This window comes from Thamnophis elegans, chromosome 1, assembly GCF_009769535.1.
Source record: "Thamnophis elegans isolate rThaEle1 chromosome 1, rThaEle1.pri, whole genome shotgun sequence".
Lineage (NCBI taxonomy): Eukaryota > Metazoa > Chordata > Lepidosauria > Squamata > Colubridae > Thamnophis > Thamnophis elegans.
Window position 1 is genome coordinate 151,034,613 of NC_045541.1, and position 15,429 is coordinate 151,050,041.

The following is a 15,429-nucleotide window of genomic DNA, read 5'->3' on the forward strand; positions in this document are numbered from 1 at the left end:
TAAAAAAAGGAACAAACCACACAGAAACTAGACATTAAAGTTTGTCAAAGTCATTTTATGCGATTGTCGAACCTAGCCTAAAATACAGCATAGAACCAACAATGAGAGGATGAGGGCAATAATTCACTATAAAAACAGTGAAAGAACTTTTTTAATAAAATATAGTTCAATCCAATAGCTTTTCTACATACTATACACTATAAAAACTCTCCCACAAAAATTAGTGTCTTTAAATATACATATTTGAATCTGAACTGCACCAAGATTAAAAGCAATTTAAAATAGCAGATTTTTCTTTCAAACATTAACTTCACAGTATTGGTTTGAAAGTAGAAGACAAATTCAGTGTTTAAGTAAAGCCATACTATGATAAAATTGGACTCCAATGATAAATCAGAACAGAGCCCCCAAATTTCCAGTTATGCTCTCTGCAAATCAGACTAGCTGCTGAATTTAAGGAACAAACCTAAGTATACAGTGCTTAGTATTTTCTGTGGAGTAAAGAAACATAAAAAAACCCAAACAAAACATGCTCAGAACTATTGCAACGATTTAAAAAAATCCAAGAATGAAAAAGATATTTAAATAAAAGTGCAATCGTTTTTTTAAAAAAAAAGAAGTGATTAACCCAGAAATTTTGGGAAAGAATATAAAAATACAACACTTCAACAAATCCCTTAGCTGTATGCATCTGCCACTTGTTCTTTTTTAACTGCAGCAAGAGAGCATCGCCAAAAAATTAAACTTGGCTAAGAAACAAAAAACCTTAAATCCAACCCACTGGTATCCTATGGCACTTAATTTTAAATCCTTCAACAAGTACCAAGATAGAGGCAAATAGGTTCAGGGACCCAGGTACTTAAATCCTTCCTTGTAGTGCCCTTGTATTGTGCCTGGGAAAAAGCATCTCTTCATCCTTCCCCCTGCAGTCAAGAAATGAGAGCTCTTTGCAAACAATCAAGGGCTCCATAGAGATGGGTATTCTTTCACCTTTCCACCCAACATAGGATCAGCATATAAAGAGCACTACATTCTGTGTACTGGTTCACATGTTCACACATTCACTTTGGTAAAACAGGGTACAGAAATAAAATTAAAATCACCAATTTCACACCTGTTTATTCTGAAAAAGCTCCACAGCAAGCATTCCTTAATTTAAAAAAAAATCTAATAAATACTATATCAAGTATCATCAGGAGAAAAATATATATAGATATATAACTTAAAATTTTAAAAGAAAAGAAATAACTTAACTTGAAGGTTTTGTTCAGTGCTATTTTCCAATCAGGGCCAAGGGGTCAGGTAAGAAGATATGAAGAAAGGACACAGTACTGTTGTCACGTGTTTTAGGAATATGGTGCTCTACCATGCACCTTGTTAGTAAGAATGTTTATACAGTCATCAATTACCTACAACCAAACATTCCATAAATGGTCAAATTTCACACACTATGGCCGCTATCATTTAAAATAGGAGTTAAAAAAGCTTGCACCATAAGTTTTTATCTGAATAAAAAGGAGTCACTTATCATAACATCTCCCTCTGCAAAACAGCTATGTTGCAGTTAATGTAGCAGTTATCCTTTTTCATAGCACTATTTCCTAAATATTTTGGCTACAATTCAAAGGGAAATGTATAAAATCAGGAAGGAAAAAAATTAAAACCGAGACACTGCTTTACATTAACTCTAGCTATAAAGAGATGTTATTGTTTACATGCCTTTTCAGCAGTGGGATATATTATTGTAAAAAAAAAAAAAAAAAAAATCCCAACAACTACCCACAATCACAATTTTGGCTGAGCATATAACAATCTCCTGCGGCAACGTATGCAACCTCCCTTTTGGGGAATTCTAATAATTAAAGGGAAGTGCTGAATAATATTTCTGCAACAATATTACCTGCCTTTAAAAAAAACATTTCAGTGCATCCAAAATGACAGTAAATTTGTTTTGGCAATCCTTCTCTAGTCCCATTCAAACTTCTCAGAAATCTAATCAGTTATACTCTTTCTTTTAATAAATATTTCACATATGCAAAAATATATTTTGTGGATATCTGAAGGCATGTTTAATAACATGATAGGCAACAGAATACTGGAATTAGATAGAAATAGTGAACATCCCGAATTTGTTCCAAAGTTACCACAACATTTCAATCTGTTTAATCTCTCCAAAATACCACAAAACCGAAAGCCATGCAGTAATGCTTTGCTTATAAGGAGTTAATTATGCAAATCAGTAACAAGCCTTCCCCATCTATGAATCAGTAGCATTTTACAAGATTTGATCTATGAAAATGAACTAATATACCAATAAGAATACAAAGTATTCTACAGCAAAGGCAGCTGTGGGGAGGCTTCAGAGGTAAACTGAATTTCTTTGCTGGCACATCTGCTTCCAAGAGAACAGTTCCTGCTCTCTTGCAATCCTATGGAACAACTCACACTAATTTAGCCTTAACAATGTTCATTGCCACGAAATGGCACTGTGTTTTCTGGAGACCAACAGATTCTCCTATAATTTGAAATGCAGAAGAGATCTTTTCAAAAACCTATCTTTTTGAAAAAAAAAGCCATGTGCATATAATAACAAAGTTTTTCCCCCTCAGAAGGAAATTATGCATTAATGCTACTGCCATCTGCACTTCCAACATGCTCATCTGATTCTCTCATAACTTTTCAAGGCCCCATTCATTTGAATCCATTTTTCTTCTTCAAACCCTATGTCCATCAGCTGTTCCAGCCAAATGTGCTTTAAGGGTCAGGCAAAGGCTGATTCTTCAGTTTCCAAGAAATAGCATCCCCTCCCCCCTCCAATCAATTGACTTCCTGCAGCAGCCAGATGTTTTAGAGATAGGTCTAAGTCGCTGCTAATGGGAGTAAAGCAGTGTGAATGCGTAAGGAAGAACATTCATCCTTAATACACAAATTATCTGTTTATGTATGAACAGATGGATGGGCACAGCAACTATGAATGCTTCATACAGAAATGTCTTCATTGGCCTGGTTCAAATAAAAACAGGCCTATGAGATTCAATTGAATTATTTAGTGGGGGAGGGAGAATAGTGTAGTCTGAACTTGCACTTTTAGCAGAATTTGACATATAAAAGTCAGCCTAGGAATCACCATTTCCTAATGACTGCAATCAAACAACAATGGTATGGGAAGGATTAATCACAGTTGGCAATCTAAGACCAAAATAACTTTATAGTAGATGGTGAGGGCTGGATTTTTACATGTAGCAAAATAAGGACTAAAAAGGCACGAGCCTTCAAATACTACCACTTATTTTCATTGTCAAAGTAAAACTATTACAGTATGCTTTCACCACTGACTGATCTGCAGTACCTTGTTGACTGTGAAATCCCACGCATCCACCCCAATCCTAAAAACCATGCCTGTCGAGTAATTTAAAGAAGGAAGGGCTCTTTTGGGAATCAGGAACTCTCAACAGCCTCAATAGGCAAAGAAAAATTTAAATTTTAAAATTCCAATTTCACCCCCATCATTTACCTGAAAAAAGTGCTTTTGTTATAAGGAAAACTAGAGGTCTACACTAGAAAGTATGAATGTGTTTCACTGAGTTATAATGCCTGCATTTTGATTCTCTCCTACACTATTTCAAGATTCACCTTGAAAGGTTCTCGCCTACGTTTCCTTCAGCATTAATCCAGGTATGAATGCACAGGTAAGCTCATTTCATTCCACCCGTGATCCATTTCACAGCAGGTAATTCATATTAGGGTATGAGTAACCACTCTGGCTTTCCATATACAAAAGCCAAAGTTCACATCCACAATTCTATACATGATAGCTAAGAGGGAAGAAAACGACACACAATCAGGGCCACCGATGAATCAGAGCTGCAACAATATTAACCAAAGTGGAGAACAAGTGTTTCACTACAATTCACAAGAAATGTAAATTCAGAGAGAAATTCCAAAGTACTGGCAAAGGCAAAGAGTAGCAGCACCAGTGAGGCTGATGATTTGGCAGGAAGAGTTTCAAAAGAATAAAACTATCACCTGCTGATAAAGGGGGAATTTTCAGCCTCACCTTAAATTGATTTCAAGGCCTCTTCAAACTATAATGAAAATTATAAGAATTCTAGAGAGTCCCCATGAGGCACATGAACTCAGATTTCTTCTCTCTCACACACTTCATAAATAAAAAGTCTATCCCCTCCCCCTCCCCTTTGAATTTTGCTTGTCTGGAATAGATTAAAAACACTGACTAAAAAAAAAAAGCTACATCCAAAGCAGGAAAGGAACTGGGGCCATTAGAACTCTGAAATTGCCTACTTGAGGCATCTGCACTGCAGATAGAGTGCTAAACTGGAAGGAAGGGGGGAGCTGTTATGCAGACAAATCTAGTACATCTCATCCAAGGAGCACTTTTGATCAAGGTTTCTATTTTCCTCACCATGTTTCCAACTTATCAGAAGCACATCCACCAAGACAGAAGCATACCAATTACAGTAAACCAGAGATTAAATCAGCTTCTATCCAAAAATTCAGATTGAGATTCAGCTTGTTACTCCAAAAACAAACAGAATATTAAGGGTAATTGCAGGCCTACAGTAGGCCTAAAGATAGGGAAAATGCCCAATTGAAGCCTTCCCTCTATGAAATGTAGAATTACATTCTCCCAACCCCTCAAAATATAATTTGCCCGAAGTGAATCAACAAAGTAAGAAATCCAATAAATGGTGCCTTTTGGCAACTTCTCTCAAACCACCAGTGACTTTACAAGGCCACAGTGAAATTTACGGATGTGTCTGTATAAATCGCCTGATTGGTGAATCGTCTCTCGCACCACTTGCAGCCATGGGGCTTCTCCCTCGTGTGCACCACTGCATGGCGGCTCAGGTTGTGAGAATACTGGAAGCTCTTCCCGCACTGACCACAGGTGTACGGTTTCTCACCCGAGTGAGTTCTCTCGTGTCTTTTCAAGGTGTACATACAGGAGAAAGTCTTGCCACAAGGGTACAAGTAGGCACCGAACCATCAGGGGAAGCCTGGTTCTTGAAACATCCTTATCGCGAAAATGAGAGCTGAGATGCAGCTGGAGGACATGCGGGCTAGGAAAGACTTTGCTGCAGAGCGGGCAAATACAGATGTGACCTGGAGGAACCAAGACCCCCAAGGATGGAATGTCAGAGGAATCCATGTCATCTTCACTCACCTCCCGCTCGTGATCCAAGTCTTCCTCTGGCTCTTGGGAATTGCCATTCCCTGCAAACACATTTCCCAATCCGGTCATCAGGCTCTTGGCAGAATTCCCCAAATGCTGATTTTCTAGGCACCTTACCTCACTTTCTTCTCCATCTGATAAAGATTCTGGCTCATCCTTAATCAGGGGTTTGCTACTCTGCTGCTGACCACTGGAAGCCAGCTGTCCAAAGACATAGGAGGGGTGGAAGGAATCCTTCCCGGCCACAGACTTGAAAGACAGGTCTAAAGCGCATTCTATGCCAGATGAAGCCAAGGAGTGGTTAGAGATCTTTGGGACAAAGGTCCCACTGAACTACAGACATTGGCTCTTGTTTTCTCAGCTGCCACGGTGTCCAATTCTGCTTCTGCTAATGCAGAGTTGATACTTACAAATTCAGAGGACCAGCCCAGATAGCTACTGTCCTTTCTTTTCCAGCTGATCTTTCATATTCTGAAGCAATCAGTTTTTGTTATTCCCGGGGCTGAGCTCACGCCCCAAGGGCACTCCTTCATCAAGGACCCGCATGTCTCTTTCCAAAGAGATCCCACTGCCGTTCATTTTTTCATCCCCACACAACTCCTTATCTTCAGCTTGCCCTTGCAGACTTTCACAATGTCGTACATGTGAAGGTAGCTGGCTGCAGCCAGCACATCTTCAACCGGGAGGCTGTTGAACTCCAGCTTGCCTTCGTACATGAATTCAAGCAGCAAGCCAAAGGCTGGGGCTGTCACAATGTCACTGTTCAGATGCACAATGTCCCTTTGTCTAGCTGGTCCCTGTAGAAAAGATGGAAGTACATGCTGCAAGAAGCGAGAACGGCTCTGTGGGCTCGGAACTGAGCGTCTCCAACTAAACAGTACAGTCACACAGGAAGCCCTGGTGACGCTGCTGACTCAGACACTGCAGTAACTGCCGGCTATGGTCTGGGACTCCATTCTTCCTTCATAACCTGTTCAAAACAGGAAAAACTTGAATGCTACTCTAAACCACAGGGCTTCAAACCAGCTATTAATAAACAAACAGATTGGCTGGGGAGGGATAACTGGAAACCTTGAGGATAACAGTTCACCTGTTAACTGATTGCAAATTTTACCTCCCCCCACCACCAAAAAAAATGCCTCCCCACATCAGAACACCTGCTTGAAAACACAGGAAAAACTTGACTCTAAGTAAACCAAAGCTTCTAAGGAAGTAACGCCTCCAACCTTTGCACTCAAGGCTTTAAAACGGAGGGGGGGGAAGAGGAGGAGATTGACTTTGGAGTTTATGCATTCCTGGAAGTCTTAACTCCAAGGGATCACCATAACTGCTTGATTTAAAAAAATGCATTTTGCACCCCACACTTAAAAATATTATTAATCCAAGAAAAGCATAACCACATTGGCTTTGTTCTTTGAAACCATCACTTGCCCTTCAAAACAGAAATCGCAGTTATATAAGGAGGCATAAAAACTAAGAGGCAATTCTGAAAAGTTATTAAAAGCAAAAACACACACAAAAAAACCCCTTCCCAATATTTTGCAGTTCCTCCTCAGCTGCCTGTAATTAAGGCTCCTCTGGGGAGAACATAACATTTTCAGGGACCTTACCTTGAATAGCTGGGGAAGACAGAGCGAAGGGTTCACAGGGAGGAAAATGAATCCCCCTCCCAAAAGTTCTAGAACAGCCCTAAGCGTTTTGCTTCGGGTCTCCCCTCCCCCCATCACCCAAATGTTTGGGAAGAGAAGAGGCTTCGCTAGCCAGTAACGGAAGAATGCTTGTGTGTGTGTGTGTGAAAAAAAAGGGGGGGAGAGGGGGAAAAAAAGAAAGGAAAGAGCGTCTGGGAGGGAGGAGAGGGATGGAGGAGTGCTCCGTTTGCTAATTACACCGCAAGCTGGAGAGTCAGCTGCTCTGACTTCACTGCGATGGAAATGCTACCTCCAGCTGTGCCCCTTTAATGCCATATGTTACTTCAAATCTAGCTACCAGCCAACCACAGCTTGCTGCCTTTTAAAGTTCCAGCAACAACCCCCCCCCCATTTATAGCCATCTATTACATCTCAAACTTAAACAGAGTCCTTCCCTCATTCTAAATCCTGTCGCCGCCTCCCCCACCCCCCCCTCTTTCCACACCACCCCAGGAAAGTTGCTTAAATAACAATCTTATTACTAGTTACTCTTAATGGAGGACAACAGCTTGACCTTTGGAGAGGTGCGCGGAAGAGCAGCAGCAGCAGAAGGGAGAGGGAGGGTGGGAAGGAAGAGAGGAAAATAAAACAAGTTCGGGATTTGCAGTTTGCAAACTTTTAAGGATCCTTCTTCTCTAAACACCCCCGCACCCCCCTCAATTTTAAAAAAGCACATCGCCCTCTAGGGCTAAGATGCCTTTGGATGATCTATCCCACGACTGCTCTGCTGTAGCCACAGCACACACACAGTCACACCGCCAGTTCTTTCTAACTTGTAAGGCAATCCGTTCAGCTTCCCCCTTTGTGCTCGGTGCCCGGCGGAGCCAAACGCATCCAGCAAACGGCCCAAAATAGCGCGGAAGCCGAACACTCCGGAGGAGCAGCGAATAGGATCTCTGCTGGGGGAACCGAAAGGCCTTTCCGCACCCACCCTCCACGGAGGGCTCGGTGAGGGATGGGGGAAACCTGCAGCTTGGAAAAATGCTGCTCGGCTACTCACCCGCTTGGCCGGGCGCTGCTCAGAGGTGCCGCTGGAGCACGGCATGTGCTCGAGTCTTTTCTCTCTCTCTCTCTCTCCTCCACTTCCCTGCCTCAAACTCTACGTCTTCCCCAGATGTGCTTCCCCCTCCCTCGGCTGCTCCGTGTAGCTGCTCCTTGTTGCTGGTAACCCAGCGGCAGCGCTCCTGTGTGTGTTGCGAAGCAGGTTGTTAGCCAAGGCGCTCTCGCGATACTTTCCAGGCCCGGGGTGGGGGAGAGAGAGAGAGAGAGAGAGAGAGAGAGAGCGCGCGCGCGGGCTTTCTTTTCGCTTCTCGGTCCGCACACAATAGCGATCCCAGCCGAGCTCCAGGCGCTGCTCCTGACGCGCCTGCGGCCGGTTGTAGGCACTGTCGTCTGACTGCTGTTGCTGCTGCTAGCAACCCCCCGCTTAAAAAAAAAAAACACCACACACACATACACAAGTCCCTCCTCCCTTCCGCCGCCAGCCAGCCTGCCAGGGCTTCTGTTCTGGGCAGCGGCGGCAACAGCAGCTGCTGTGGGTCCTCAGCTGCTTCTTTGCATTTGTAAATCCTGCTCGGTTTTTTTTTTCTCCCCCTCCTCTTAACTCATCCCTGGGAAAGGGGGGGCTCCCTCCGTCCCAGTCCCAACTCGCTGGCAGCTTAAAAGGCTACGAGGAGGGAGGCGTTCATGGCCAGGGGTGTTTGCGCTTAGGAAACGGGTTGTAGGTTGCAAAAAGGACCCGCGTTTTGAGCAACTAGGTAACAAAAAGGGACTATATATATGAAAAAATATGTATGCAAGCATCTGTACGCAATGCTTCACTCTCAAGACCTCGGAAAGAAAATAGCCTGTGTTTTGTTTTCAGACGGAAAAGTGAAGGATGAATTCTTCCTTTTCGCCCCCCCCCCGAACCCTCCCTCCTAAAGTAAAGAAACCCGCTGCTAAAGACGAGAAGCAAAGTAGCGAATTAATTCAAGGAGTTTGTGTTGGGTTCGGGCTTGTGCTTTCCTGTACTTTTCTCGACAACTGACAGCGGTTCGTTGCCCCCTTGGCAGTTGCTGAAACTCCCGACCGGTGCAGTGTTTCTGTTCGAGACCCGCCTCGGTAGTGGAGCTCAATAACACTCAGCGCTTTTACACAAGAGCCCATTGACAGACACGTGCAAAATCGCGCGGACTTTTTTTTTTAACTGACTCCTCACAAGTGCGCGGAGTAACGCTATTGCCCAACGTCATTTGCTATGGGTCCTAATACAGGTTTTGAAATAGTATTACACAGTGCGGGGACATTTATATAATTGAAATCAGGAAGGCTGCAATCCTATATCCTAACAAAAATCATCAATGGGAACACTGCATAACAGTTCCAAGTATGTGTATTGGGCTACTGCGCTGCAGTGTTGCAAGATTACCGAAAAGCAAGCCTTCCAGTTTAGTGATTTACACACATCGGCTGCAAGGATGAGATGTCATACATGATTGGTGCAACCTGTGTTTTAAGTACAATAGACAGAAATACCACCTTGTAAAGGAATCGCTTGGAACTAAGGAACGACATTGAGCGCAATCCCAGATTACTTAAGAGAGGGATAACATTTAAGTAAATTAGCACAGAATTGATGGGCTACAATTGAGCACACAGAACATTATTCTTTCGGATGACTTACGTATCTTATCTGGGTTGCTTTAAAAAAAAATAGCACATTTCTTCAAATTCAAAATTATCCTAAAACACAATTGCCACAAGAATTTCAAGCAAAATTAGTGCGTCTTCCCATTGTCTATTTGACAACTGGTCTTAAAACCAACGTAAATACGCAATCCTACCTACACGGTCAAGGGCTGCATCAATTTACCTGGGAGGAATGAGCTCAAATTTCGAAGCATTTGATGAGACTTTTCCCTAAAAAGAAAAGGTTCGCTTGCACCTTTACTTGGTCGCATTAGGTCTGGACGCTTAGCGGTATGCTTGCGCACATTTAAGATTTACTAACTCTTAAAACATAATGTTAATAATCCCGCAGCATCCTAAAGGATGATAACTTGCTTTACTTGCATCCTAAAGAGATTTCCACCACCATACGAAATGTTTTGGGTTTCTATAATTCCCAAAGCTCCGCTAATCGCAGCACAACGGATAAACTGGAAGGATTCTGAACTTCCCCGCCCTCAACAACTTTTACACGTGCCCAATTTGGTCAGTTTGCCCGGGAGGGCGGAGCTAGTGGCGAACTACCGCTACTATTGGCTCCTTTCAAAATGCTCGCTTACAAATGTCTTAGTAGTTGGTCTTCGTTGCAGTCCTGTATAGTAAAGGAAACTGAGGGCGCCTTTGCCGGAAAGACGCGCGTACGTGAGTTTGCAAACCGGACCACGTGGCTGGCATTACGCCATGTGACTGTCATCGAGTAGGCTTAACTGGCCAATGAGTTGTGGGTTGGGAAACGTATTTTGTGGAGTATGATTGCTGGTTTGTTTGCAAACTTATCTTACAAGGCAACCCATCTCATATTAAAAACTCTGATAATATTAAAATAACTGTCCTACAATTTCTCAAGTGTTTGCTTCCCTGGCAAAAAAAAGACTTTTATTTTTCTACCTTTTCAGGATATTTGATGTTTTCTCAAATGTGTCTTCATGGTGTTAAGGTGGTGGTGATAATAAATCGGTCCCTACACTTCCTAATTTGGGGGGGGGAATCCAATTGGCTCCTTTGTTAAGACCTCTCGGGTTGCAATAAATGCAAGGAAAGCTGTAATCTGCAACAGAAAGAACTGAATAGCCACACATAGTTTTTGGCTACCTGATAACTAAATAAAGGCTAAAGCAATATATCAATATATTTTCTATAGATAACTCACTGGCACTGGAATCTATGCAGATGTGTGAGATTCCAGTGGTAGAAAAAAGTCGTGTTTAATTTTGCATGAATAAATATTTTAAGTGAAAAATATATGCTATACCACTGACCTATGTTTCCAATTTAAACAAGACCCTGGTCACATAAATATCTTTATATTATATTTCCATGGGCCAGTACTGTTCTTAATCCATGTATTAACCTCTACATTCAGAATTTGTACATACAAAATATGTACCAGTCCATGCAGAATTTGCTCATCACAGTTTCTGCCTAAGGCAAAATGTAAGCATAAAGCTATACGTAGGTTAAAATCCTTTAGGTTTATTTTGAACTAGGGGCATATTATAGCATTTGTAGTTTCATTGCAAAATGTATTTTATTCAACATTTCTGAGCTCATATTGTGTAGTGTTTATGAGTAATTGCAGCTTACAGGTATCAAGCAGTAGATGTCAAATATTTAACTAGGGACAAGCTATGCAATATTTACATTTTAGCTACAATTATATAGGGATTGGGACCAACAGTTTGTAATTGATTGAATGAATTCTTATGTCATGGCCCTGTCGGAGCCTGAGTCCACGGAGGACGAGCTGGGACTGACAAAGGTTGAAGGGGTGGCCTCATTGGCTCCGGAAGAACGCAGGAAGGATCAGGATGAGGCAGCCCCAGGTCCCTCAGACCTGGGACGGCTTGCCAGCAGGGAAAAACTGGGGAAGGACAACCGAGAGAGGGGAAAGACAGGGCAGGCAGTGGAGATGAGGAGCAATGGAGCCCAGGCAACAAGCAAGGAGCACCTCCTTCTGAGCCCCGAACACGGAGAGTGGAGAGGAGGCTGGAGCGACGCAGGCCAACCCAACAACTCGGGAGGAGAGCGTCCCGTCCCTATTCACAAGGGACTGAGACTTAAGGAGATACCATGGGGAGGGGTGCTTGTCGGGAATAAGTGCTGAATTCGTGGAGTTTTGTGTGCAGTTGCTGATGTCTGGAGTTTGTTGGACTTCTTGCCTTATGTTGCCTTTGTTCCTTTGCCTTGTTAGACTCATTGCCTTATTGCTGCCTTTTTCTTTTGCCTCGCTGGACTTCTTGCCTTGTAGCACCCGTGCTAACAGCGTTTTGCTGAACTACTTGCAGCCAGAGGCCGCTGGAGCTGTGTGTAAGCGCTTTGCTCAGGGGCTTGCCATAACGTGGGGGTGTTTGGGGGAAAGTTGGAGCAATAAAGGGGAGTTTGAACTATCAGCTGGCTGCCTTGCCCTGGGTCATCACATCATGCATTGCACTAATAAGGTTTGTTTCATTCTGACCTAGCTTCTTGTATGAATCCAACCATATGTATAATTTATGGCTTAGCAAAATGTGTGAATCTATCCCATTCTAAGTTATTCAGTGTACTTAATGAAACCAAGATTTGTAGCAGAATGCACAAAGTTATTATACTTGGCTTGAGATAATTAAGGAGGACAGTGAGGTGATTAGAATCCCTTAATTATGATTTGGCTTGTTTTTAGCAACTATAAGCAAGACCCTTGATTTTGGAGTTACAGTGGGCAAAAAGTACCTTGAGCATTCTGAAGTTTTCATTATGGTGAAGGGCTATCAGATGCCTTTATTTCATAAGAAAACTAATATGCTGCAAATAATGTGGACAAAGTATATTCTCTAATTTTCTATTAGAAAGCATATAGATGGGCAACTCAGGGAAAATAGATTCCTCTACAGAGTAAACCCTCAAATGTAATAGATCTTTGTTTAACAGACTGATAACACAACAAACAAAATCTGTCATATACTATATCTTTTATTCCTATATAAAATCCCATTCAACATTTTGCTTTAATGGGTAGCATTTCCTTCACTAGTCAATTAAATTGCGGTTTACTCAACTACCATGCTGGAGATATCTTTTTGGTGATGAGCTGATGTTAGAAAATAAAGTCCTGCTTGAATAGCAATTTCTTTAAAAATGTAAAGTACCTAATTAAAATCTGAATTAAAACATAACAGATGCTAAAACCCCACTCTGCCTGCTGGCTTTATTCCAGCTACCAAATCTCATCCCAGATTAAAAATATAAATAAAAATCTCACTGTCCTGCTGTAACTACTTAGGCTCATGTTTTGGCAGCTCTCCAGAGAGAAATGGCTGGGTCATAAGACATCTCTGAAGACCTGGTTTCTGAGGGACTAAGAGGTCCACAGCACTGAAACATATTTTGATTAAAACTTTAAGGCAATAAAATATTCTGTTTGGTTGTGTTCAATGTATGGTTTATCCCAGACTAATTATGACTTATTTGGACAATGCAGGAACATTTGTTCAGGCACTCATCCAAATCATAATTTAACTCCTAGTCTGACTTAATGTGTAAGATATATGATGTTTCTGTCTTGAAAAGCTGGATACTACATAAGAGATGCTAGCTCTAGATTGTAGAGCTAGAGACCACCGGAGTCTAACTAATAATGGTTTTTTTTTGGGGGGGGGGGTGTTAAATAAAAATTATCATGAAAAGTGCTGAAAATCAATGGCCTATACAGTATGCTCCTACATGAAACCTATTCCCATTTATACCCTCACATTTGTAAATATTTAAGGATATATTTTCATGTGACAACACTGAAGAAATGACAATGGCTACAATGTAAGTAGTGAGTATACAGCTTGTATAACAGTGTAAACGTGCTGTCCCCTCAAAATAATGCAGCGCACAGCCATTAATGTCTAAACTGCTGGCAAGATATACTTAAATATTTTACAAAATGTGGAGCGGTGTACTCACTTCTGTGATATACTATGTTAAGCCAAAACGGTTCTTTTGCATTACAGCCTGAGCTGCAAACAACCAAACCTATTTTAGCTTCACACAAACTGCACAAGTTCTTCTAGGTTCATCCAGCAAAGACACAGTAAACTCAGCCAAGTGATTTGCTTGTTATGCTTGTGAATCCAGCCATTTGAGGTTTATTTATGAACCCATTTTTAAACACACCTTAATTAGAAGTATAAATGCAGTCTGAACTCATAATATCCAAGATAGTTTATCTCAGAGTGGCATGTGGAATTTCTTCTTCTTTCTTGCACTATATCCTCTTCACAACCTTATCAAGTAGGTTTAGGGTGAAAGAAACAGACTTGTTTCAGAGTTTGAACTAAGCGACTATAGAACTTTCCTCTCTCACATACAATAATTGGATTTTTCTCATCTCAGAAACTTACCCATGTCAACAGTAATGTATTAGTTTGTTTTCCCCACAGTTTTTTCCCCTTTGTTGTTGTATGCAGGATTAGTTTAATAATTGCCATTGAAAATTATGGGATAGATATTCTATAAATTCATTAACATACCATTAATCTAACAGTTTTTAAGCTCCACCGGGTTGGAAATTGATTTTTTGTTTATTTACCCTTCATCATGGAACTTAGGTTAAAAAAGAAACAGTTAAAAAAGAAATAAAAGTAATTTAAACATCAGGGAACATGCAAATTAGTAGTTAATAAAATATAATAACTTGAACATTAATGAATGAATAATGCACATCTGTTGGGAGAGCTGTGATAAACTATCCATCCATCCAACCAAAACAGCAACATATTTGGACTCCAACCAATCTGAGAGCTCAGTAGTCAAAAATTGACTACTCCAAAACTAATTTCAATAATAACTGCAGCATAATTTTAACAACTTTTTTGACATGTGACTTATTCATCACATCATACTAACCTATTTAACTTTATTGACTAACTATATCTAAACTGCGAGGGCAACACATTAAACCATAGTTTTGATTAATGATTTCAACTCCGTATCAAATCTTAATAACTAAATAGATGGATGTCCTGCAGGATAATTTGTCCTTAGGTAGCTCTTCATGTCTTCCAATGATGGACCTATCACTGTTGTAATCAAATCCATCCACCTTGTTGTTGATCATCTTCTTTTCCTTCTATACATTTCAAAGGAGCTGGGGCTTTACATAAAATAGAAGAATTTAGGCCTGTTTGTTTGGGTATAAAGTGAAAGTTCAGGATTGATTTTTTCTTTGATCCATTGTTATCTTGGTTATCCACGGATTTTCAGGATCTTCTCCAACACCAAACTTCAAAATCACCAATACTGCTTCCCATCTGCTTCTTTAAAGTCTAACTTTTCCTTCCATAGAGTGACACAGGAAAAAATATTGCCTGCATAATTCTGCTCTTAGTAGCTACAAAGTCTAGATACATCCCAGCATCTGAATATCTGTTCCAGCCTTCATTGCTACCTTACCAAATGTTAGACTGTGGCATGTTTCTTGAATACTTTGCTGTTATCAATCTTAAAAGATAGAAGGTATCCACCACTTCAGTATCTTCATTGCCAATTATAAGGCTAAATGCTTTATTTGTCATTAGTTTGATCTTAGAGAACACAGAATACAGACTAACAGAATTGGAAGTGACCGTGGCAGTCTTCTAATTCACACGAGCAGGCGATCCTATACCCGTGATGGTGAACCTATGACATGTGTGCCACAAGTCGCACATGGAGCCATATCTGCCGGCGTGTGAGCCATCAGCTCCAATGCGCATGCGTGTGCCAGCCAGCTTATTGTCGGCTGTTTCACCCTACCCAGGCTTCAGGAAAGCTTCCAGAGCCTGGGGAGGGTGAAAAACGGGCCCAACAGGCCTACCGGAAGTTTGGAAACGA

General features: G+C 41.3%; 1 protein-coding gene across 1 annotated transcript; it reads right to left on the bottom strand.

The window, feature by feature from the left end:
- Positions 1-609: 609 nt before the first annotated feature.
- ZBTB42 (zinc finger and BTB domain containing 42) lies at positions 610-7,927 on the bottom strand. Its single transcript, XM_032213951.1, is given in 11 exon segments — positions 610-4,800; positions 4,803-4,985; positions 4,988-5,017; positions 5,020-5,499; positions 5,502-5,648; positions 5,651-5,686; positions 5,689-5,802; positions 5,805-5,978; positions 5,981-6,070; positions 6,073-6,151; positions 7,883-7,927. Coding segments are annotated over 11 exon segments (1,449 nt in total). The 3' UTR covers positions 610-4,729.
- Between the last annotated feature and the right edge of the window lie 7,502 nt (positions 7,928-15,429).